This window comes from Liolophura sinensis, chromosome 7 (assembly GCF_032854445.1).
Source record: "Liolophura sinensis isolate JHLJ2023 chromosome 7, CUHK_Ljap_v2, whole genome shotgun sequence".
In the NCBI taxonomy this organism is placed as follows: domain Eukaryota; kingdom Metazoa; phylum Mollusca; class Polyplacophora; order Chitonida; family Chitonidae; genus Liolophura; species Liolophura sinensis.
Window position 1 is genome coordinate 39,760,039 of NC_088301.1, and position 26,439 is coordinate 39,786,477.

General features: G+C 35.9%; 1 protein-coding gene across 4 annotated transcripts in view; it reads left to right on the forward strand.

Annotated features, from left to right (window-relative positions):
* Window positions 1-26,439, forward strand: part of LOC135469795 (muscle calcium channel subunit alpha-1-like) — a 79,066-nt gene that overhangs the window by 9,771 nt on the left and 42,856 nt on the right. For all 4 annotated transcript variants that reach the window (XM_064748396.1, XM_064748398.1, XM_064748395.1 and 1 more), the window contains exons 2-9: window positions 3,574-3,967; window positions 10,421-10,526; window positions 22,711-22,850; window positions 23,708-23,814; window positions 24,101-24,253; window positions 24,691-24,884; window positions 25,276-25,379; window positions 25,977-26,092. In XM_064748396.1, the coding sequence (XP_064604466.1) occupies window positions 3,574-3,967; window positions 10,421-10,526; window positions 22,711-22,850; window positions 23,708-23,814; window positions 24,101-24,253; window positions 24,691-24,884; window positions 25,276-25,379; window positions 25,977-26,092 (1,314 nt within the window). The remainder of the gene's footprint in view (window positions 1-3,573; window positions 3,968-10,420; window positions 10,527-22,710; window positions 22,851-23,707; window positions 23,815-24,100; window positions 24,254-24,690; window positions 24,885-25,275; window positions 25,380-25,976; window positions 26,093-26,439) is intronic.

Below are 26,439 nucleotides of genomic sequence, written 5' to 3' on the forward strand. Positions count from 1 at the left end.
CATTAAACCTGACTAAAATGCATGTAATTTGTCCCACTTTGGCATATCCCATTGTCCTTGAAGTGAGTAACAATTGACGTAACTCAGTATATGGATTTGTACATTGCAGAAGCTGTGTTTCATAGATATTCCTGTTTTCAAACTGTTTTGGGCACCAGTGGCATCTATGAGTACATGTACATGTAGTCTAATGTGTATATTTATCCATCAGTGTGTGGTCTGTTGTATGAAAGTTCAAAACGAGGGTTGGAATACATTGATGTAGAAAAATGAAAAGTCTTTCTTGTTTGTTGGAGTTTTTTTCTTATCTGTTTTCCACATCAGAAAAGTCATTTTGTTAACTGTACCAGTATACAAATGTATACAGATAGACATAAATTAGTCCATGTAAGACAAATCTTTCATTTATTGAGTCATTTCATTCACTGTGAAATTTACTGTTTTTTTTTATACTGAATATAAGCCTGTTTGGCTTTTGTCCATGTGCAGGGGAAGATGGTATGGGATAGTATATTGAAAGATGCTGTTTGCTATTAAGGACACACACTATTACTACTGTACATTTAGACATCTGGGCCAATGCACTCTTAATCTACTATTATTAGGTCTCTGGAGGCAGCCATTCTGATTTTCTAGCCCAGAAGACAGCAGGGTTAGTGGACCAGAATACTCTGGCTTGACCAGTTGAGCACTTAGCATTGCCATGTGGGGTGGACAGACCAGTACATGTACATATATTGAGTGTCCTCATAGTACGTGCATGTAGTAGTCATTGTATTGTACAATCACTAAAGCAGGTTTTAATGGAGAATTCTTTTATGTGTAAATGGACCGTGACCCTGCTACTTCCTAAAGGCCTTTTTTCATTTCATTTTTAATTATTCTGAATTGTAGTTTAAATAGGAAAGCAGGACAGGTCCATGTGGGCTGGATGAAGTAGAATGTATATTTGATGTAAGTGTACAGTGTATGTACATGTGCCAGCATTGAAGAGTATGTGCTTGTAAGTATGGAACAAAGTCAGCAGAGCTTATCATCATCCTTACTCCAGTTAAACTCACAGTGAACAGTGATGGTATACACTGTGCTATACATAGACTCTAATGCAGACTCAGTGACTGTTCAGAAACAGAGAAATACCCAATGGTAAGGAATCGGCTCTTCGTTTAAGAGCTCTTCACTAAAGTCTTGTGATGAATCATGCATGAATTTATCCAGATGAGGCTTTGGCGGTAAACACACACTTGCGTGTTCATCATTATCGTCAGTTGTCTCTGGCTGGATGACAATTCATGATAGATGAACTACATTGAATGTACGTGTACCTGTGTGCAGATCAAGATTTTAACTATACATCTTTTTAAAATATCTGTAACTTTTAGTACAAACCTGACTAAGTTTTGTATAATTACCTCTGTTTCTTACCAAGACAAACAGATGTAAACAAGATGTAATATTTGATTTATTTGGGAATTCAGAATTTTAAATACATTAGTGGATTAAAATTTATAATTTGACTTCTTTATATGTAAATTTGGATAGCATTTCATTTTAGGCAGAATATATATGTCTAGGTTTATTGTGACATACATATATAATATACATGCACAGGAATCGACACATGAATTACTGTGGCTAACTTCATTGTACATATATATAGGTGTGAAATACCAGCCTCTCTGCTCCAGAGTCTGTTGTGTTGGATAGGAATGAAAGTACTACAATGTCTACACTGAGTGTGCAATGTGTACATGTACAATGTACATATATCTGGAACAAACTTATCAGACAAGAATGGACTAGTCTGTCTGGTCTGACAGTCACAACAGTGATTAGGCTGGAAAATGGATCCATTCCACAAAGGCTGAAACATCAGTAGATTGCAACAATTGCTCATACTTACAAGTATAGCTTCATACTGATATTAAGTGTCACTGTGTAAAATGAGGACAGGTGTATTTATATGGAGAAAATTCATGTTGTTTGGCAGTGTACATGGCACATGTGGGTCAGTGTGTAATATTAACATAAAATGTTTAAATGAAACGGTTCATATTTTTTTCTTAAAGCTTTATTGTATTGTTTATAAAAAAATTTACACATCTGTATACAAGAAGTTATATAATTAAATATATGAGATTGAAATGCCAACATGTTTGCTTACATGCACTGTACCGTTTTCTTCTATATATATTCCATAGCTAAATGAGTGTGTAATGTGTACGTAATTGAATGTATTCTGGAAATGAGAGAATTTTAGTCACTTTAACTTGTGCACATGTATGAGATAGAGAAAGTACAAAACCAAAATCTTTAACATACATTTATATACATGTACATACATATGGTCTGCCTTCTAGTACTTTTAAGGCTTAGATCTCATGTGCACATTTACACAAGTATATGTCTTAGGTATGTCACTAGACAATTGAACATCAGTCATCAGTGTTGAACGCCTCATGATACAAGATAAATAACACTGTCTTAAACATGGCTTTTGAAGAATGTCTCACTTTCATAGCAGTTAACATGTTTAAAGGACACGCTTGACTGATTTAATATGACTCAGGTAGATGTTTCATATTGTCATGACAAAAACATTTATAAGGTATGCATGTAGACTGATTCTGTCAGACACTATTAACCATTTGTTTGTTAATTCAGACGCTAAGCCATAGTTAGCCCTTTGGTAAACTGCAGTTTGACAGGAATGATGTACCTGTCAGGACAGGAGAGTCTGTTGAAGACAAGTGAACCGCTTACAGGTGTATATATATATATATATAGACCTCTTGGCATCACTTGTTGGGGGCAGGCATATGTTTTGTTGGTTTAGTCAACGTTCCACAGCCCCCTGGTCATGAATGGCCTTGGAGTATATGACTTAGACTACGCCATACAGCTTTGAAGCTGTCTACCTAGAACAGCCTGCATATAAGTATACCTTTTAAAGATATATACATGCATATATACACAGAGGTTGTGGACTAGAAAAAGGAGATTAAAACAAAATGCATCTTTGCACATAATTTGTCTTTTATATGTATAATAAATTAACAGTTGCAAGAAACTTGAGCAACGATACATACTGTAAATCTTCAACCTTTTCAACCTCTAAAGTACTTCACTGGAATTTATGCATACAGTGATTATGAAAGTTTTGTCACTAAAGGTGCATGCTTCATAAAACTGTTCAGATTATTTCTCTGCATCCCATAGTGTTCTCAGAATGTTTCGAAGTATGGTTGCAGTGGTGGTTGAAGATTTTGAAACATTGGGGTACATGTCGGTTCAGTGCATTAGTTTAAAGTACATCTTTTGTGAGGTAACATTTGTCCCTAAGTTTGTGTAGCAGTTTTAATTTTTAATTGCTCTTTGCACTATTTACCGGTGCTGTACTTAAATGTAGATTTACATGTCTACCTTGCTTTTGATCGGAGTGGATAGATGGAACAAGACCAAGTACCAAATACCAGTATTTGATTATGATGTTCATATGAATGCACATAGTGGCAAATAATGAAGAGTGGTTGTTTGAAATAATATAATTGTGGTTTTGATTGTTGTTTATAGGTCCAAACAATGAGCCTGGTGCTGGGGGATCAAGCACCCACAGTTACACATTTGGTCCAGGCCCGCTTCGTGGACGGAGCGCCAGTGAACAGTTCTCTGCCAGCACTCCAGGAGGCCTTGGTGTCGAGGGAAAGTCTGGCCCGAGACCTGCCCTAAACTTTGCTCATCTCCCCTTACGCAACACCCAATCAACAGCCACTGGAGATAGCAGTGGGACCCCCGGGAAACCTCTTAGCTCTGCATGGAGCACAGCATTGGCTGCTACAACCATGACGCGAAAACGAGCAAACTTACGCAAACCGGCCAATCAAAACGTGCGCCCAGCACGGGCCTTGTTTTGTTTGAACCTGAGAAACCCAATGAGGAAACTGTGCATACGGGTAGTCGAATGGAGATATCCTTTTATACCTTTGTCGTTTGAGGTTATGCTTGTCTGTCTATCTGCATCTTCACCAGAATAATTATCTAGGAATTTGGATTAAATTTTGTTCACAGGTTGGCCTTGGGCTGAGGACCATTTCATTACATTTAGGTGACAATCTGGCTCGGGACCCAAAAACCAGCAATGTTTAAATGATTCTTCAACATTGGCAGTGAGGCCAGAAATATAGAGTATTGCCCCTTTGCAGTGTGGGAATTTAAAAATTTAGCTGGGTCAAAGGTTTACATTCTGAAACATTTGTTTTCTTTATAAGTTGTTAAAGCTTTCTTCTTCTTTTTCTTCATTTCAGAAATACCAGTTCTGAAGTTTTAACATGCCTCCATCCATATTTAATGAATGATAAGATACATATTAGAATAATTTGTGATAAGCTATGACTCATGTGTTTGTGACCTGATGTTAAGATGAAAGTGCAGATGTACATAAAAGACAACCAGGTCATGTATATTGTTTGGAATGCAAGCGATGATATGAGTGGTTAGGATGTTTGTCTTTCAGTTACTGTGACAAATAATTCATTCATTCAAAATTTGGCACGCCAAATTTTCAACATTTCCAGTGTCAAATGTTCTCTTAGCCATGGTGGGAATAAGTAGTTGGTAGCACTCAGATGGCCATTTCAGTGGTCTTCCAAGGAATTCATTGGAGATCAGTTTGTCTTCCACCAATCCACCTATCCTGATACCTCAACCTATCCACGTGTAAAAGATCAACTTTCAGTGCAATTTGTGCACATTTAAATTTGATTTTGGAGACACAGCTAAGTTGAATTGGCCAGTTTCAGGGCTTCACAAAGAGTATCATTTTATCAGTCTACACAGAATAATGCTTTCAGAATATGCTTAAATAAACACCTTGCAAACATACGAAAAGGTTGAAGGCTTACAGTACATGCCCATTTGTATTAACTTCTGTTGTTAAGTTTGTCAGGTAGTTGCAGAAAAAAAGTATGGTTTCTTGCACCCTAGAAAGCTGTATTGAAAACCTCATTGCAAACTTAGAAAGAATTGCTTTTTGCCATCTCCACCAAACTCACCATATATTCATTTTCAGCTTCCTAGCTTACATTTTAAAAGATCACAGAAATTGTTGAAATTTTAAATATGGCATGTACAGTGTAAATGCTTTCTCTCTTTTGTGGTTTTTGTTAATGTTATTAAGGTTGGTTATTTTATAGTATTGCACATTGTGAGAAAATCCGTTATAGATTAATAAAATGTGAAAGGGGGAACTAACCATTGTTTTAATGGTTAACCAGCTACTTCTGTTATGTGAAAAAATACTAACACCATTATTAATATCAAGCCCTAGAAATATCAATGAAAGGATTTGTATTAGAAACAGGGATAGCACAAGAAATTAGAGTGTAACTGACCTGACCTTCTCAGTTGGCCCATTTGCAGAACAGCTAGTATATGAATGCAAGATCACCTGAGGACTGTTTTTCATGCATCTTCCTTGTAATCCTTTATGCAATGTATATTTATGTTGGATCCATCAGTGAAGGCCACACATTGTCAGCATTGGCAAGAGAAACATAACTTTTGAAGGAAAGTTGATGAAAACAACTGTAATTGACAAACTAGAAGCCATTACCTTGCTAGAAATTATAGTTTCTGCAGAGAGTTCATTCCAGAAATGCAATTAGATGTTTAAAATTAAATTATTTCTGTCTGGACTATAAGAAACAGGTAATTTATTGGCAGAAAGATTTAAGTCATTTTGTTAATAGTGTTTAGCCACCTTTACTTGTGGTAAAGTTTAACCATTATGGCATCATTTTTTATTTTTTTTTACATCAGTTGGAATTCTGATAATGGTTTGTAGTGAAAAACTTCTTCGTTCAGTCACATGTACATCTATATACATGAATATATTACCAGGTAGTTAGATTTACATAAAATATATGTACATGTATAGAAGATTGGCTTACTGTATACAACAGTTCACTGCAAGTGATATATTGTATCACAAATGCATGTGTAAATGGAAAAGATGAATCAGACCATACAATACCTGCATCCATCAAAAGATGTTTCTTCTGCATTATTTATTGAATTGAATGTGAAGAAGTAATTTGGTTCAGTCTTTGCTCAACAAAAGTTTAAAATGTGGATATGGGTGAAAATTCAGAAGATGTCTGTCTTTGATTTTTCCAAGAAAGTGGAAGAGCTGCTTCATAAGTAGTTAGACATGAGCCAAAGTGAGAGTGTTAAGAGAATTCTGTGCCAGCTCCCTGACAAAACCTTATTTCACATCATGACTGTTCTCAGAGGGCATTAAATATTAATGATAGGGAAATGTTCGCACTGCTGTGGACAATAGCAGTACGCACTTGTGAGGGCCGACACATGTGGCTGGCTAGCTCTGGCTTGTCTTTGCCTTGTCTCCTTGGTTGGAATGTGTGACGAATCGATATACCTCCCTTGTCTCTGAACTCGAGGTGTTAATGTGCAGTTGGGATGATGGGCTGCATTGAGTGTAGAAATTTATCCTGGCACATATGCAGAACATACAAGTGCTTCATTGAATAAAGTCTAGTATTAAACTGGAGCGCCAAGGGCATTTAGTATGTGTGAATGAACCCTTGAATGCACGGCACATAGACATACATGTATATCTATAAGCAGAGACCTTCCTGAAAGAGAACTGCATTCTCTATCCCTGACAGCTGACGAGGACAATACAGGCACATGTGCACACACTTCCTATGTGTCCACTTCTTGTTTTGCATAATGCTAAGGTACATTAATGTAAGTAAAGACAAGGTAGGATATATGCACCATTCTAATTCAGAAGCCAACATTCATGTGCCCAGCCTGTGCATAACATGTATTTTTTGCATATGCTTCCACTCACATGTATATGTACACATGCTTATTGTTGCTTCACATGCTTATTGTTGGAATGGGAACACCAAATTCCATTATTAAATTATTATTTGTTTTATTTGTTCATGATTACTAAAACTGAATAATGATTGACATAAGCTTTTTTAAAACATGAAATACTTATTTAGCCTCGTTGTGTTTTGTGTATTACATGTAGTTAAAATAATGATCAATATTCAAGCCCTTACACTTGCACATTAGAGGTACACATGGAAAATGTAGATAAACAACTGTTGCCTGTGACATTTGCAGGTGAACTTTTCAGCAGCATTCCCCCATGTCCTGCATTGTTCAGCCAGCTGCTTTACCTCGGTTACCTCAGCACAAGTGTCGCTAGATTAGTTGCAGAATAATGTGGAGGTATTTAATTGAGTCAATCAGACAGTGCTCCGAGTTGCAAGTTTCGGGAGGGGATAATTAATTGGGTCAAACAGGTTCAGGGACAAACCTAAGCTTTGGGGCGAGGAACAGATGCAATAATTTCATATTACTTTAATACAAACATCAAGGTTGTCTTTATGTACCATGTACATGCATATGGAAACAAAAGAACTCCAAGATGTATCTTTCAGTTCCCAGTATTGCGGCTCTCGGGTTTTGTGTCACAAAATTTAGATTAGTTTTCAAGTTATCTGTACACGTATGGTGCATATACACAGACTTAAAATGGCAAATGCACTAGGTGACATTTGTAATAACTTTGACTGGTGCCAGTGCCTGTGTATAAGAAATCCATACAGGAGACTTATTCTGTCAGGAAGTAATAACATTATTTGCAAGTTACATGTATATGTAGGATATGAGGTGAAGTTTACATTTTGAACGGAAAATGACTGGATGGGGCAAATTAAGAATTTCTCAGAATTCACAATTTGACCAGTCCAGAAAAGACAATGCTCTTATAAATGTAGAACAGAGAATTATTGCACCCTTTACTACTGAAAAAGCCATCATGTAGTTAAATTACACACACGCAAGCACAGTGATGTTTAGATCCAGTGTTTTCTTGTACATGAAAGAATATGTGCAGGTACTTAACTAGATTTGCATGGTGATATGAACTGTTGCTACGCACATACACATACATATTTATGTAAAGCTGGGCACCTTCATTGCGTTTACAGGTGTATAGGTTTGCATGTGGTCATACTGGAGTTTGCAAGTGACCACTTTTTCAGAATATAGGCTACATTCTATATATAGAATCACACTTGTATACTCTGTATTGCAAAATTATGAAACAGTTGTTAGGTGAACTACTAAATTTAGATTAGTTGATAGTTAGGTGAACTACTATTAATAAGGGTAACATGGAAATTAATCAATGCCAATTATCCTTTAAAATAATGTTGACAGGAAAATAACATGTAATAAGTACATGTAGGCCAGTAAATACTTGTAGGCCAGTAATAAAGTGATAGTGCACAGTGATATAGTATCTGTGTGTAACATGTAATGGTTGGCATAATCTGTCAGTAACTTGCCATGTGCAGTCTGGTTTCCTTCACTCCTAAAACATAAACACCCTTATACAATGGCCAGTATATCTGAAACATTCTCAAGTATTGTGTTACTGTTAGACAATGAATCAAACGAATAAATAAATAAATACTCATGTATATATAATATATAACTGTAAGTCACAAGTCATGAACGATGTGTTTAAATGCATTAAGTCTGTTTCTGCTCGAGTTGTAATCTACTATTTGTAACTAGCATGACTAAGTCCATCTAAGGGTATGAGCTTTTTAAAGTCTAAAGATTTTAATGCCTTTACACTATTAGGAAAAACCCAATAGGCATCTGTAGTTAGTGTAATATGTATAGTACATATGCAACAGTGCAGATCTGTGAACCTACTTTTTGAACAGAGAATTTTTCAAATTAGTGTTAATCTTCATCCGTGACTTTAAATGAAAGCCAGGTTCATTTCCCCCTCTAACCCTATCTGCTGTTATCTTTGTAATAAATAAAACTGATTTGAGCATGGTGTAAAACTTCAATCAATAACAGGTGTATGTTAATATTAATGATTTTGCTAAGATTAATGGGTATTTGACCCAAATGTTTTGCGTTAATGTACGAGCACTACATGTACAAGTGATCAAATAACGTGTTTAGTTGTTAGGGCCCAATTTGGTAAGGATAATAGAGAAATAGCAAGATTTATGGGATAGCACAAAAAAAGGTAACAAAATGTACAAAGATGTAAGAAATAGAACTGATTGACCAGTAGTTAAATGCCCCCAGTTTATTTCATTAGTAGCACAGGTGCAAAAAGCATGTTTGTTTGACTGTTCACAGAATATCTAGTGTAATGCCATTTATACATGCACTGACAAATACATGTGTCTGGAAGAACCATAAAAAAAGAAGGAAAACAATTTTGCATTGCCAAAATAAGATTTTGGACATCATTTGTTGTATTTCGCCTGAAGTTTAACTGTTTTCGAGTGACACATTTTGTTTTGTGCTGATTGATTCATTCACCTTTTCTGGGCTGCGTGGGAGCTTTTTTTTGTGTGTGACATTTCATTAATTTATCAGAAAAATTTCGATGTAAGTGTTGGAATCAAAAGTATCATTTTAATGCCTTTATTTGTTTCTAAACCATGGGTTCCTCCCACCATAGCACTGGCTGCCGTCATATAAGTGAAATTTTTTTTAGTATGGCATAAAACACTAATCCAGTAAATAAATATTTGCTTCTGAAAGTGCAAGCCAAATACTGTAGTTATTGATATTCTTCACATGTATGGATCTTAACTTTTTGCTCTCCTTTCATATACAAGAGGCATATATGTACTATAGCACATGGTTTACAGATGTAAAGATGTGATTTATTGCTTGTATAGATTATATTTATTCCAGGTTATCTTTGTTGTGATCGAATTTGCCTGTTTAATACTTTGCTGTTTGGCAGCACATGTGCCTGTAAAGAATTACTCATGTTGTTTGTAGTATGCATCTAAATTACTCTACTTGTCATGTGTAACTTCAATATTGAGCTGAAAACTGTTAAACTAAAAGCAATCAAGACGAAAGATGCCAAAGTGCCCACCAATAATTACTGATTTATTGCAGACGTGATGTACAGGCTTGCCAAATTAAGTACTTGTACATTGTTTATATTTTATCATTTACAGAGTTAATCCTTTTTACAGTTGTCAGAAAAGGATACAAAGAATGTTTGTCAAAATGTGAATTAACATGCCTGTACATGTAGGCGAAGTTGGTATATGTAGACTAACCGTGATGTTGACTTGTTTTGAAAAATTGATGCATGTTTGGAAATTAATACTGCATGTATAATACACAAGTGGTTGCATTTTCTAATGTACATTGTAATTGTACCAAAATGAACCTGAATAATTATGTGTCTATTATAGGCTGGTCATATTTAAGAAAGGTGTAGAATTAACATGTATAAAACTTACTCTAAATTTAAGATTGGATGCACATTTTTTGAAGATATATCATGAACTCTGCCATTATTTCCTTGACTGCTGATCACGGCTTTTGAATACCTGATCCTGCTGACGATATTTGCCAACTGTGTGGCCTTGGCCTTCTATACCCCTTACCCAGAGTCCGACTCAAATGCCACAAATGCAGCTTTGGTAAGTATACCTATATCATTTATATATATATATATATATATATATATATATATATATATATATATATATATATATATATATATATACACACATACAGTATATAATCGTCGTTTTTCAACATTTTTGTAAATGGAAAAAGTACAAATTGCTAGTTGATTAATTCAAACTCCAAATAAGTTTTCTTTGAACATAAGAATTAAGTAGGTGGCACGTGTTAGGTTTACATTTTACCTATTTCGAGGGTACAAAAATAAAAACCTTCAGTACCTGCATAACAAAACAGTTTTTTTTTTTTATTACAAAAGGGTTGAAATATAGCAATATACATGTATATTGTTGTCACCATTTTGGCTAGGAATTTATTAGGGATATCTTGCCTTGCAACTTTCGCTCTTGATGTGTCCCTTTTCTTTCATAAAAATAATGTATTCATATTCAGCAATGTAAATCTTACTTTTTTGTTACATGGTATTTTTATCTCAAATACTATAAGGGAGAAATACCATTGACTTTGAACTTATAACTTAAGTTATTTCTCCTTTAGTTTTCATGAAACATGTACACCATCGGCAAAGATTCCAAAATACAGTCTCAGATTTACTCATCACATGCTTTTCCTTATTCACATTACAACGTTAAACCCCAAGTATTCACTCACTCACTATTCCCCCTGATAAACACGGGCTTGTTCTCTGTTTAACCCAATTGCTAGAGAGCCAATCAAATGTCCAACATGCTTTCGAGACAAATCCATGCATAAAATACTATTGGATGGTCTGCGACATGCTTCAGTTTAAAGCTCTAATATCATGACTGACACCATGTGTGAGCTTGACAAGAGATAGTTTGTAAAAGAGATTAAAAAAGAAACTTTAACAATAGTAAACTAAAAGCTTTTCAGAAAGCTGGCCTGGCAGATATAGCCACATTGAAAAAGGATACATGTAGACTTGTGATGAGCGATGACTGGCAATGGAAAGTCACTGTTTCAAACATGCATGGTTGATTGACTCAACAGCTGATTGACCAATACATCTGCAATGTTGGAAGGCTATACCATTGTTATAATATCCTTATCAGTCAGACTTATCTCCATACAAGAGGATAAACTTACTGCCAATGGGTTTTGAGCCAAAAGTGTAATAGCTAATCTAGTCAGGGATGTCGTCACCACTGTCCAGGTAAAAATTCTTTTTAAATTAACCGGTGTTTGTAGCTGTGTTTCATTGATTGATGATATCGGGTCGTGGGAAATTCCCTAAATAGGCCTACACTGGAGAATGAGTTTATGTTTATCAGGGAGAATAGTAAAAAGGATGGGAAGGTGTTATCTGATGATATTAGGATTCAAAACTGTAATTCAAAAAAAAACAAACGCCCCAATCAACTTCCCCAGCCCTTCCCAGGACCTGAGCAGATGAGGTTCCTCATTTTGTCTTTGTCCAATTTGGGTTCACAACTCCAGGATATTTATCAAATTCACTTGTGTACATGTTAATGTGCCAGTTAAAGCCCTACTTCAGCACTGTAGACTATCTCAGTCTAGACAAATAACACCTGAGTTATGAGGTCGAATGTTCATTACCAGCTTGTACTGGATCACCAGCCTGATTAAGTCTACAGGTTGGTCAGGCACTTAACGAGGTGTGGTTGTTTCCAGCATGGAACATTATTCCCACAGGGGAGCTTTATTAAACAACAATGTTACAGCATCAATAAAAGATGTTAAATGATATGCAGTGATTAGATTTTTTTAAATATTAAATTCTAAGAGGATGGTTTTTTGCTATGTCTAAAGAACCTTTCTTCCCCTATTGTAAAAATGAAATATCTCTTGATCTTGCAGATGTTATTATAATGTTACAGTGTTACACACCTGTCAAAAAAAGTATTAATGATGATGATTATTGTTTTAATCTCACACACACAGAGGTTTATATACATGTACATTGGAAAGTCGATTACATAGAAAGTAGCCGAGTCGGGTCATACCAAAGACTTTAAAAATGGTACTTGCTGCTGCCTCGCTTGGCGCTCGGCACTGAGAGGTTAGAGCAAGGAAACAGAACTGGCTGGCCCTTTGTCAGTGTAATGTGACTGGGTTAGCTGTCGTCTATGGTGTCTTCGACATTATACTTCAGTAGGCACAGCACTTTGCCGGCATGGACTTTCCTTGCCACAGGAAGACATAATATATGTCACACACCTAATGACTCCTAGGCGTCATATGAAAAAGTAGGACTTGTACCCGAAGCATAGGTACATGTATAAATACATACATCCATAGAAAGAGGTGGTCCATGTATCTCCACATTACATTGCTGCTGAATGCTTATACCAGAGTTCCCTCTGTGCAGATATCCTGAGAGAGGATTTTATCAGGGTTGAAGGAAATGGCAGAACATGTACATGTTTGGATAGCCATGTAGAGATTGTTCATGGGCCTTCATTGTTGTAGTGTAATCAGCCTCCAGTCCTTTGTTAACATGTTCATTGAATTTATGTGAAATGCCTGAGATTTAGAGGTCAGTTTTATGGCAGTGGATAGGATATCTTGTCTTTACAACAACTACAGGTATAATGTTACGTGCACATATGGCAGTAATCTGGTTCAGCCCTGTAAGAAATCTGGTATTTGTTGTAACAGATGAAACCCATTTTTGCAGCAGGCATAGGTTAGCTCTATAAGGCAGCCAATATCTTGATATTCTCTTTTCTTTACCGCAGAGTTAATTTTGACAAAAGGGTATTACCGTAATAATATGTGGCCGTCTATCCATCTGGTTGGCCATCCATCTATCTTTCTGTCAGTCTGTTACTAGCACATGTTTGTTGTAAAGTATGATGAACTTATATCTGGTCCAGTGGAGAGCCTATCGCATTTTGAACATTGTTTGATAATATATGATCAGATTTGCTATTATTGTTCATATTTGACATTGTACCATTATACATCCTAAACTAGCCAAATTAAATGAAACTATACAGGGATTCATGGGTGTTTCCAACCGAGGGAATCACACTTTTTCAGGTCAGTGTATATACGACTTATAATGATATACTGCAGTGCTAAAAGAGCGCTGTCACTGCAAATGACCTTTGACAAATTTTCTCATTTCATATTTCACTTGTAATGCTACAGTATAATTTCAAAACTAATGAGCCATATTCAGTGAAACATGGGAATTACTTGTCAACATTATATACAGTATTTTTCAAAATTACTAAACCAAATTGAACGGAAGTTCTTACATGGATGCCTAAGCAGATTGAAAACAGTGCAAATAACCTTTTGGCCTACTTTTCTTGGTTGATAAGTTCGTATGTTTCTTTATTTGAAAGCACCCCCAAAACAGTATGCTGGGAAATGATGTATATTTGTGGTTAGGGAGACCTTATATTTTTTAGAGTTTCAGAACCAAGGGGAATGATTTCTGTTCAGACATGCACATGTTTTGAGTATTGTTGAAGCCCTGGACAGATTTTAATTTTTTTTACACACATTTACTTTATGAAGATTATTGGCAACAGTATATTTAATCTTATTGAGACCTAGCATTTGTAAAGTTATTCCATTAAAATCTGTAGTTTTAGTTGAAATATAGAATTCAGTTCTGTATATTTTCTAATGTCTAATATAGGCTTTTCACAGAGTAGTAGATACATGTACATCATTTCTAGCTTGACATTTTCAGAAGGCTATAAGGGAATGCTTTAATATGGTAGTGGTATCTCTGCTTATAGGATATGTGCCCACACCATGGGTAGCGGTTGGATACTAATGATAAACAGTTGTACACCACATCTACACATGTGCCATCTAGCTTTGCAATTTGGTAGAAGTGACTGAGTGCAATATCTAAGCAAATGCATGCTTTACCATTCTCCAGCTGTTATCAAACCTGGAAATGGGCACATGACATTTTCTGGTGCAAAGACCCCTGAAATAAAAGTAACTCAGTCCAATGACACATGTAACCTTTGCCTAAATAGTTTCATTAAGTATCAAATGCTTCCACATATATGCAGAGGGGATGATGATGATGTCTAGATCAGTGCATGTATGTGCACATGTATATTGTTACTCTAGATTTGTTTTATCACCAACCAGACTCTGTCAGCAGCCTGCGGATGGTCGTGGGTTTTCCCGGTCTCTGCCTGGTTTCCTTCCACCATAATGCTGGCCACCGTCGTGTAAGTGAAATAATCTTGAGTATGGCGTAAAACACCAATCAAATCAAATAAATCATCAACCAGACAAAGTTGGGATTGGAAAATGAGCATAATTTAAATAAACCAATCAGGTAATTTATATGTAGGTACATCTGGTTCTGTTGTGCAAGAAATTGCAGTTGCTGATACAAACATGTATTGTATTATCAGTTCATTCCTTTGTTCCCCTATCACTTCCCCATGCTCTTTCCTTTAAACCTTTTAATTTCTTGCTTTCTGTATCTGTGATTGATGAGCCTTGCACAGACAGCTTTTTCCTGGCTTTAACTAATCTTCATACCATTATTACTTATCATCCCCTCGATGCATACATTTGTGCATCTCCTCATCAGTTTCTCTAACTTTTCCCAATCTGTGTCTTGCGAGTATATCCCATTCCTACACCTCTCTCTATTCCTTTTCCCAAACTTTCTCAAACTATATTTCTTAGTTTCTTCCTTATTATAACATTTTCCTGCTTCTTTTCTGTATTAATTTTTCAATAACTTCCTGTTATTGCTTGTCCTCCTTTTTTTGGCCTATGCATTTCCGTCATCATTTCCCAACTTACCCAGTAGCTCTTTACCTAATTTCCCTCCCACTGTTTCCCCACAACCTTTCACCAGCTCCTCCCCACCTTGCCCCTCACCAGTGGGTCTTCGTCTTTGACACCTTACTGTTCAAGGGTAATGGACAAACTTTCCCTGATAATGGACCAGACAAACCAGCGACAGTCAGATGAACCAGTGAAGGAGTAACACCTTTATCCACTCAGGTTCTAGGAGAGGAGAAGCAGTAAACCATATAGCGACATCCTCGCGGTCTAGGCTTGGCCTTATTAGCCACAAGCAGGGATTGATTTAGATTCAGGAATGTATATACAAGTCTTCTGGCAGTGTCTTGCGGTTTTTCAACTCTTTTATGCTAATATATCTAAAAATTGAACGTCTACATCTAGGTATCATCAGCCATTACCCTAATTTGTTGGCTCAGTGATCATTATGAGACTCCATTAGGTAGCATTGAGTCAATATCTTTGTGTTATGATCATGCTTACCTGATGCCTTCATTTCAATACTACACGCTCATGATTTTGATACTACATATAATTGCCAGCATCTTGCCCACTGCCAATTGCCATCTAAATAACATTGTAATTTTTTCAATAATGTGGGAAGCTGGAAGATTTGCCAACATACCACGTACATATACAAATTTAAAATCATTTCTAAGCTGTAACATGCAAAGTATTAAAATTTGTAGACAACACACATGTAGCCAATAATATTTTAGCAATGTTTTGTGATGGTACCTGGAGGATGAACAAATTGTTTGGTTGAAAAAATGTTTTCCAGCTTTACTGAAATCTGTTAGACTCAAGAAATAAAAGAGCATGTGCTGATATTACATTATCTTGTATGTGTTGCTCAACTGCAGGAGCTTACACAAGTGCTGGCACAAGCATGTTGCCAGATTTACACTTGGTTATACACATGTACGTGATCTATCTCATGCTGCTGTCCAGAAAACAATGAATTGAAGCAAGCAGTGTCCATGTGTGTACTTTGTAGTTTGCCAACTACCATCACGTAGAGGCAGAAAACAATAAACTTCACTTGTTTTTATGCAAATTCTATTATTTTTTCAAGATTGTCTTGATTTGTGAATGTGTGCCTTGGTATTCACAGGGAAAATGGCTAGGCTACTCAGTAGGAACTTAGAGCTTTCTTTAGGATTCTTTGTTCATTGAGATGAATACTGTCTTAAAAAATATATGGACACTTTAATAGCCTAAACATTGTCGAGATAGGTTTCGACGGTAGTGAATCCATTGAAGCTGTCCCTCACAATAAACATTACTTCACTATAAACATTAAACTTATTAAAATATCTGTATTCCAGATATTAAATTAACACTGAATTCAAGTAGACTGGTTAAAGAATTTAAATTCAGACTTTCCACCTGCAACAAGCAGCACTATATAAACTCACTTTTTATGTCTGGCAATCAGTCAAATGTTTGACATCTAACACTGGCCACATATACATGTAACATAGGACCCAAGTGCAAAATAACATAAACTTTGGATGTTGCACCTGTGTAATATTTATTTTTTTCATAAGAAGTCATTTCTTGTATACTGCTGACCAGAGGAGAAAAACTGTTGCTTAACTGAGAATGTATAAAAATTGAAACATTTCCTTAAGGTTCTCCCCAATCTATTTTCTCATTTCCTTATTCCATTAGTTTCTGCTATGTTAGTTACAGGGCTTTGCTTCATCCATAGTCCACGTATATCTCATATTTGATTCTGACCCCTTTGTTTTTGAGTTGTGTATCTGAGTATGTGTTCTCCCTGGAAGGATACCTCTCTTCGAAATGGGCAATTTGTCATGTGTGTGTGTCTGTACATCCATCTACCTCCTGAGTCCATGCCCGTTCAGCCTTTGCCACAAACTATGTACAGAAATAAGGAATCTATACAAGTCTCTGATCAACCAGATATGGCTGACATATGTACTCTAAAATGTGGTGTACAGCCCAAATCAATCAGTCAACTCCCGTCAGTGTGGTGTGCATCACAAATTAATGAAAGCACATCTGTGGATAGTGATACATGTGCCAAATGTCTAATGTTGTGTTCAGAATCCAAGGGGTAACAGACTTCTTAGGTTTAGTACAAAACTCACTGAATAAGGGGAGAAAAAAAAGTTTCTTTGATAAATGTGTCTAAAAACAGGAGACAGGCTGTTGTCATCAGGAATTCCCATCTCTTCACACTGTACTTCAGACGTACAAATAAACTGGGGCCTAATTAACCTCAATTTATGCGAACAAAGCAGTTTCATATACACACAGGTCTTTGGTACAAGGTGCTTACGATGGCTGATCTGGAGAGTATAAAGGTAAACGTTCCTCACAAGGCGTTTACCAAACACTCCCGTGGCGTGAACTTAATTCAGGAGGTGACTTGTAACTGTCAAGTAATGGTTTCCGGAATGATGATGTGTGATATCATGTTTTACCTGCAAGATGAGTCGAGAGGATGTACACGTAGCTCAAAGGATATTTCCTTACACCCGGGCAATGTGACTTGCAGTATAAAATTCCAGAAACAGCAAACTGCTTTTTCACCCTGTTGCGTGGGATGTTCATGTCTGTCGTTTTGATCGTTTATTTACACTGATAAAAACAAGCCTGTGGAAGCTATGCTATCAATGTGGAAGTGCAGCCTCTGTATGTTTTACATACTTATCCCAAATCCTGCCTAGATTCCAGCCATGGCTAACCTTCAAAGGAGAGCAGTGCTTCCTGGGCTCCCATGGATGCACTGCCGGAACCTTGATTGCCTTTCCCTTACTGTTTGAACAGGTGTAGTTTGTTATGGTACACCATCCTACATACAGGCTCTCCTTGCATATACACTGAAGCAAGCTATTTTCAAAAATAGTGTCATTAAATAAAAAATTACACCTGAGTAAAAGTTAATAATAATTTTTTTTTTTTTTTTTTTGAATGAATGAATGATTTCCTGTAAGAGCATGAAGGTTTAGCTGTTTCGGGGGTTGGAATTAAATGGAATCTGCCGTAATTGAAAGATTCTCTCAAATTTCCATGTTTTCATAGTTTTCTGTTATGATGGTACATGTAGTTAATCTTCATAAAAAGGTGTTTGTGTTTGGGGTTAAATTTAACTATTGAAAAATTGAATACATAAACAGAAGTTAAACTAACTTGATTTATAAGTGACACATTTCCTGGTGGCTTTAACATGGCGCATCCCATGGCCTCGTAAGAATTCCTTGTTAAAAGTTGATTTATAAAGTGACCAAGCACAGCAGAAAAAAAGCAGATGTGGCCATTCAGCTCTGTTTCACCATCCTCCTATTTCCTAATTAACTCAGGTTATATTATTTGTTGTATTTGTTAAACATCAAGTTAATGCTACAATGCCAAAGAAAGCTAAAACAATATCAAGGTTGTTAAAAGGAAACTTACCAAACCATATCAAATTCATGATTTTTCTCTGTGTGGATATACAAATACATTGTACATGTATGTATCCTACAGGCTATATGTGTGTATTTGTTACACATTCATTGTCACCTAAATCAAATGGTTGAAAATCTCTGAAATATATGTAGTATAACACAAGTCCCTAGGGAAGAGTAGATTGCCATATTTGATTGAACTACCTTTTTTGCAAAAAGCCCATCGATTTGATTAGATCTTCATGTTGTAATAAATTGTTAACTGAGATTTTAGTCCCACTGTTGGAGTAGAACATGCTTGTATGTTAATTTATATGGACCAGGTTCCCCGTCCTTATTATGGTGCACATAAATCCAAGAAGTTCTATGACCAGGAACACGCAGGCTGTTCACTCCAATTCTTCATTTTTGTTACCCGCTGCTTGTTGTCTGGGCTGAGTCTCAACCTAGTGGCTCTTGGCAATGTTGAACAATCTAAAGAGTTGTTGATAGTGCACTCAAAACACACTGACAACCTCATTTTGCAATATCTCTTCTAGTTCCATGGTAGCAGCCCTTGTCCATTCTCGCAAGCCAGTGTTGTATTAAAATAGCTTGTACAACATGTACATGTATGTCCTGTCCAAATGAATTGTGGAACCAATTCGAATGCAGGGTTTGTGAATTTGTGTAGTTACACAAAAGTACGTCATGGCTTACTTCTATGCAGTGACTAGTAATCTGTATTGAACAGATGTAAATATTGTTATACTGTTATTCTTCAACCCTTTCAACCTCGCATGTTTGCAAAGTGTTCATTCAAGTACATTATAAAGGCATTATGCTAAGTTGAATGATGAAATTATACTTTTTGTGAAGCCTAGACACTGGCCATTCCAACCAGTGTAGTTTTGTCTCTAAATTCAAATTTAAAATGTGCGTAAATTGCACTGAAAGTTGATCTTTTACATGCGAATAGGTTGAGGTATCAGGATAGGTGGATTGGTGGAAGACAAACTGATCTCCAATGAACTCTTTGGAAGACCACTGAAATGGCCATCTGAGTGTCATGTTACACGTCTATGTAAAAGTTGCATCTAATTAACGTGGACTAACGATTAGTAACATTTTTTACATTTACACATTTATAATGTAAATTTTCTTCCTGCAATGACGTCACTTTGGACACGTAGATGTACTTGGAATTCTGTAATACCATGAAACTTGAACGCATGTACATGTAGGTTTCTGGCTGAAATTACTTTGTGCTCACATCAGTGTATTGTCAATCCTAACGTGCATAATATGAGTTTGCAAGCCCTAAAAAAGACGTTCATATTCTTTAATCTCATCATCATTTGCAAAGCAGCCTTCATCACCTGTTCCCTCAAATGTAACTTGTGGTAATGGTACATGTATGCATTTGTAATAATGGTGCTAAAAAAGAGCATTAATCTTCCTTAGCGATATGGATCTACATATACATGCTGGACACAAATTCCATGTCAGATTTCAAACTGCAGCGACTGATCAACATGTACATGAATTGTTGATTGGATCAAGTTTTTAAGTAACATGTATATTGAAATGTTCAAATGAGTCGGAGGACCTACTGTTTTTATAACGTTATTGTATTTAAATGAAGATATTTGTTTATCCTGAATATTTTTATATAGTAATATTTAGAGTTTGAAAAGAAAAAAAAATTAAACTGTGTGAACCAATAATAACTTGATGCCTTGTGAGGTATAACCTAGATATGTGCAGAGTAACCATTCAGCTGGTCAGTAATATATCAGAATACATCTTTACATCAATCGTATGATACTTTGGTTTATATTACAGAGTGTTGAGGGAATGTGCCTGGTGAATAAACCATTGGTGTTTGACTTGATACCATGTAATGGTTGTTGGGAGTGCAGTGTAGAGCTTAGGGAGACGTACATATGTATGTTGTACACAGTTCAACAGCCATATAGCGAAAGCAGCAGGTGCTCCTCTCCCAGAAATCTCTGCTTGAATTATTCATGCATTTGGTAACTTCCTACCCTCTCCCAGAATGGCTGATTGTACAAACACATCGGGGGGATTTTGTTGCATAAACGTAACTGTGCAAATATTGAGCACATATTGTAAATGAGAGTTATTCACATCTATACATATTATTCACATTCTGTACATCACTTCCTATGCCAAACATTTGACAACCCAGGTTTTCAGTGAAGTGGAAAATTCTCCATGCTAACCTTAATTTGATCATTAGGCTCCAGGTCCATGCTTGCTAGGTATCCATCAAGGGCTTTCCAGTGACAGATTGGTGTTCATAACATAGGCTTTGGAAATCTCTCTTCCGCTAATATGGCTATTTGCCTGATCCATCCTATCACTTTGTCAACATCCTGTCAAGCAGCTGTAATATAACTGGATTCACTTATGGTCCTAGTTTGACATGTTTCTGTTATAAAATATATGTTAATAATAATCACAACATATTCATTTACTTGTAAACATGAGAATAGATCTGCATGTTTAAGTACCATTTTATGCACATCTTTGTTACCTTGTCTAACTTGGCACTCATATTATTGATTTGTCTATCAAAGCTAATACATGTACATGCTCAAATACGACTACTAATTTTTTGTGATATCTGGTACATAATTGTTTAGATGTCTTCCATACTCAGCTGCAAAAAGCACTTCATGTGCATGTAGCACTGTATACATGTATGTACATCTAATGTATATGTATACAACCTGTACATTATATCAATAATGCCAGTGCTGTCAACCACAAATGTTATTATTAAGAGAAAACTACTGTACAATCCAGCCAGACCAGTTCCCAGCTCAGCGAGTAGCCAAAAGCATGAAAAACCCATGTATTCACCTCTGTTTATACATGCGACCAGAGAAGAACTTGCCTGTGTCCTCGATTTGTGCAGGGAGACGCTGGATCTGAGCAGCACTTACACCACCATTGCTCCAATGAACTTCACACTTTCGTCTCATCCAATTGAGTTAGCAGTTGGTCTAATTATATCAACTTCCTTTACACCTCACTGTGCGTTGCCCTAGATGGAAGCACCCTGAAAATGTTCCCCCTGCTGCTCTCACCCAATTTGCCGTGGTAATCAAATCTGCCAACCTGGCCAATGAAATACTGATTAAAGATGGAAATATACTACCTGTGCACCATCCTGAGTGTGTATTAATGGAAACATTTTCATGGCCACATGGAACCCGGGAAACTGTTGACCATGGAATCTATACTCCAGCTGATAATGGTGAAATAAAACACAATGCAGTTTCATGTACAAATGTATATACCTACTGCTTGATGGCTATGACTCTAATGAACATTAAATATTGTCTTTCTGTGGAAAAGGACATGTATATATTATTTCATCACATACATGTAGGTGATTCATGAGAAGTTACAAATTCTTATAGTGGCAACCACTATTGACTACTTGTGCCCTGGGTCAGTTCAAATGTACATATGTAATGTGTCTACAATCGTTTGTGATATATGTCCCATATACATATCTGCATATGTGAAAAATATCTCACTGCAGCGTTGAAGGTTGATATACCTGGTGAAGGCCTTTGGTTTACTCTGGGCACCTTGGTTTGCCACACCTATAAACCCGACAGATTATATGAGTGGAACTTTTTTCATTAAGCACAACACTTTACAGAATTCATCATGTTCAGATGTATAAACGTAAAAATACATGTATATGCAAAATAGTATTTTGCCACATTGCCCTCCCCCTAAAAAAAAATTTTTGTTGTGTTGGTAACGAAACTATTATTTTGAATGTGCAGGTTGCTCATGGTTATCTTTTTACCGCTAGGGTTTCCCTATTTTTTTTTTTTTTGTATTCTGTACCTTGTACCAGTTTTGTATTGGGAGTACATGTAATTTGTACTGACAGTGGTACAGTCACATACATTGTTATTTGTATAATGGATTTTTACCTTTTGTATCGTTTCAGGAAAATGTAGAGTATGTATTTTTGGTGATCTTCACACTGGAAGCCGTCATGAAGATCATAGCCTACGGATTTCTATTTCACCCTGGTGCTTACCTCCGCAATGGATGGAACATTTTAGATTTTCTTATTGTAGTAATAGGGTAAGTTATGGCTTCTTTTCAATTATTGCATTTATCCCTCAGCCTAAAGTGCTATGGGGTCTTGTCACATAGTTTAATCTTTTCTTGTATAACACTCATCAGTAATTGGTTAATGGTGAACTGAAGCACTTTCAATTTTCTTGACATTGCTCATGTCTGAGAACGATGAAACATTTGTCACCATTTTAGTTGTATATCAAAAAATCCTGTGCAGTGCACCTTTAGTACATGTACCTGGCTATAAGTGTATCTCCATCACTAATTCATTCATTTTTAGATGTAACATTGGTAACAGCTTCATGTGCAATAAACGTTGATTTATAGAATTTCGTAAGTTTAACATTTTTCATACAGCATACGTTTATCGTGAATTTGCTGTTGAATTATAGAAGGTTTTGTCACAGTCTTGAGAATACCTTCAATCTCATGAATTTTTTTTTTAAAAAGCTCATAAATTTAGAAAATTTTGAAGTCTCAAGAAAGTCAGGTATTTTGTATGTGAAATTTTATTTTTTTGCCCAAAATCCCAGGTATAGCATTGTGTATAATACTCTGCCATGGAGATCACAAGAATAATCATCAGCTTATTTATCCTTGTTCATCATTTCAATCCAATGCCAAAACATCTGAGCTACATCATTTAATGGTGCAATACTGGTCTTTCAGATTTGGTCGTGATTTTATATTCTGAAATACATGAATGTGTGTCAACCCTGTTCTAGTGTCACTTGACGACTTTTTTTGTGCAAATGCATTTCTTATTCATATCATGTACTTTGATAGTTTGCGACAAATGTCTTGTTCTTTCTGTGTTTACATAACAATTTACAAATGCTTAATTTATTTTTTTTTTTCAGAATTATAAGTATTTCACTAACAATATTATACAATGAGGGCTTTGATGTTAAGGCACTTAGAGCTTTCAGAGTGCTACGCCCATTACGGCTGGTGTCTAGAGCACCCAGTAAGTTCTTCACTTCTATCTTCACAGCGTTGTTTCTCATAGATTTGTTGTTTGTTTGGCTAAGGTTTACTTGTAATGCAGTTAAATACAGCTGTCATTTTCTTTGTGCCATTTACATATATCGAGAAACATGAAGAGAAAGGCACTATACCTTAACAAGTTTACATTGACATAATCAAACATGTACACTGAAATAATAATAAGAAATATTTTTATGAAGTTTGAACTTACATTTTATGTGACATAAGAAACATCATCACTCTACATTCTTGCCCTCTTTTCACAGGCTTGCAGGTTGTACTCAATTCCATTCTCCGAGCGATGGTGCCTTTACTTCATATTGCCCTTTTAGTGATATTTGTTATTATCATATATGCCATTATTGGACTTGAACTCTTTGTTGGAAAACTCCATACGACATGCTTTACAATAGATACACGTAAGTATGGCCCAACCCTCATGCAATGTTCAAGTAAAAAGTTACATCAGTATTTGATACAATATTTAATAATATTTGATTAATAATACAGTGACGAGGTCTTAAAGTTTAGGTAATTTTAGTGCGAATGCTTTAACATGATGCAAAATATATCAGGTTTAGTAGATAAGATACATGTATGCTGTAGCATCTTTATTCTTTAAGTTTAATATCCATGAACTTCTACAAGTACATGTACGAGCAAGTACCTTGCACTTACCTTCATCTGATGTCATTGTAATTGATAAACCATTTATATAAGATTTTGATTATTGAAATCTGGGGCTCATTTATATACATATGTAGAATGTCTTCCTACTTTTTTTGTTTCTTAATAATATTTTTTACAATTATTGCACTACAGGTATCTTACAATACAATACCATGTCTGTTTTCAGATGAATTTGCCATGGAAGAGCCTGGGCCCTGTGGCAAGGACAGAGGTTATCAATGTGATAATGGTACACAAGTCTGTCGAGAGTATTGGATAGGTCCAAACGATGGCATTACAAACTTTGACAACTTTGGGCTGGCTATGTTGACAGTATTTCAGTGCATCACCATGGAGGGGTGGACAGACGTCATGTATTATGTAAGCAGTTTTCAACCATGCACAAAAGTGCTCTATGTATCCAAATCAGCAATACACTTGTAATGCAATGTTTTCTTTGGTGATATCCTGGAAATGCAAATTTCAACAAGAATCAAAACTATTGATGTCTTATTACAATGTTTATGTGATAGTTCTCGAAATGGGTTAAGGTGAAATAATTTCATGGAATTTGTACTTGTCACTGATTGTTAAATTTATTATCTAAAATAACCTAGTATATTTGGAACATAAAATATGGCCTGTGGGTGAAATTGTCAGAGTTTGCCCGAAAAGTAATGTTTAAATTCTGTATTTTCTATAGCTCATGGTGAACATTTTTATCTGAAAATGTGTGAAAACTGTTCTATTACCTGTGATTTTATCTTTACAGATAAATGATGCTGTGGGAAATGGATGGCCATGGCTGTACTTTATAAGCCTTATTATCATAGGCTCCTTCTTTGTACTAAACCTTGTTTTAGGTGTCTTAAGTGGGTATGCTTGCTTGATAATTATTGTATTTTACATGTACGGTCAGTGACCTAAAACTTTGCCCCAAAAGTGCATTTATAGAAGCCAATAAACGTCACAAACTATTGCTTTTGGTGCTAAAAGCAAGTACCTAAGATCAACCCAGGTTCTGGTAAAATGTACAACTTCATAATGGCTAAAGTTTTAGATGATTTACCATACCCAAAGTAAATAAAGGTGCCGCTGAAAATTGTTCCATATGAATGTTACCCTACTTTCCTAACAAACCTCAGAACGTTTTAATAACAGAGCTCCCATAATCAGAAAAAATTAGTAACTTAGAAGGGTGAAATTTTATGTTTAACACACAAAGTCAGCTAAAATTTAAGAGTAACAATATTCTATCAAGGGAGCTATAGTCACCAAAGTAAGTTGCAGTATGTTTTCTATTTGCTCTGGAAATTCTAACATTAATTTAATTGTTTTAGCATTTAGTCTTCTCAGATTTTTGAGTGTAGTACATAACAAATAAACCCTTTATTTGCAATGTGTAATTATTTGTGACGACAATAAAAACATGAGCTTTGTTAACCAGCTGTGTTTTTTGGTCTTTCACAACAGTGAATTTTCCAAAGAGAGAGAGAAAGCCAAAGCCAGGGGAGATTTCCAGAAATTGCGAGAAAAACAACAAATAGAAGAAGACCTCCGAGGTTATTTAGACTGGATCACTCAAGCAGGTATGTGGTTTGTATTCGATAAGCCTACGTGAAATGTGGCACAAGCCTGAAAAAGCAAAGGAAATTAAGTTGAGTTGAAAGTTAGCAAGACAAAAAATACAGGAACAATTTCTGTATGAGGAAATATTTTATGTCAGGGGAAAAATCTGATGACCTTTCTTGTGTTCAAATCTACAGAATTTAATGTTTGAACAACAAAATGTAGTGGTTCTTGGGGGAAGTGTTTGTGTTTGTGTCAAGTAGTAGGTTGTAGTAGGCTGCTTTATATTTCAAACAAACGATCTTGTTTTTCTTGAACACTAACTGCAGGTAGTCATCATATATATTGATTGCCATGACATGGTCTT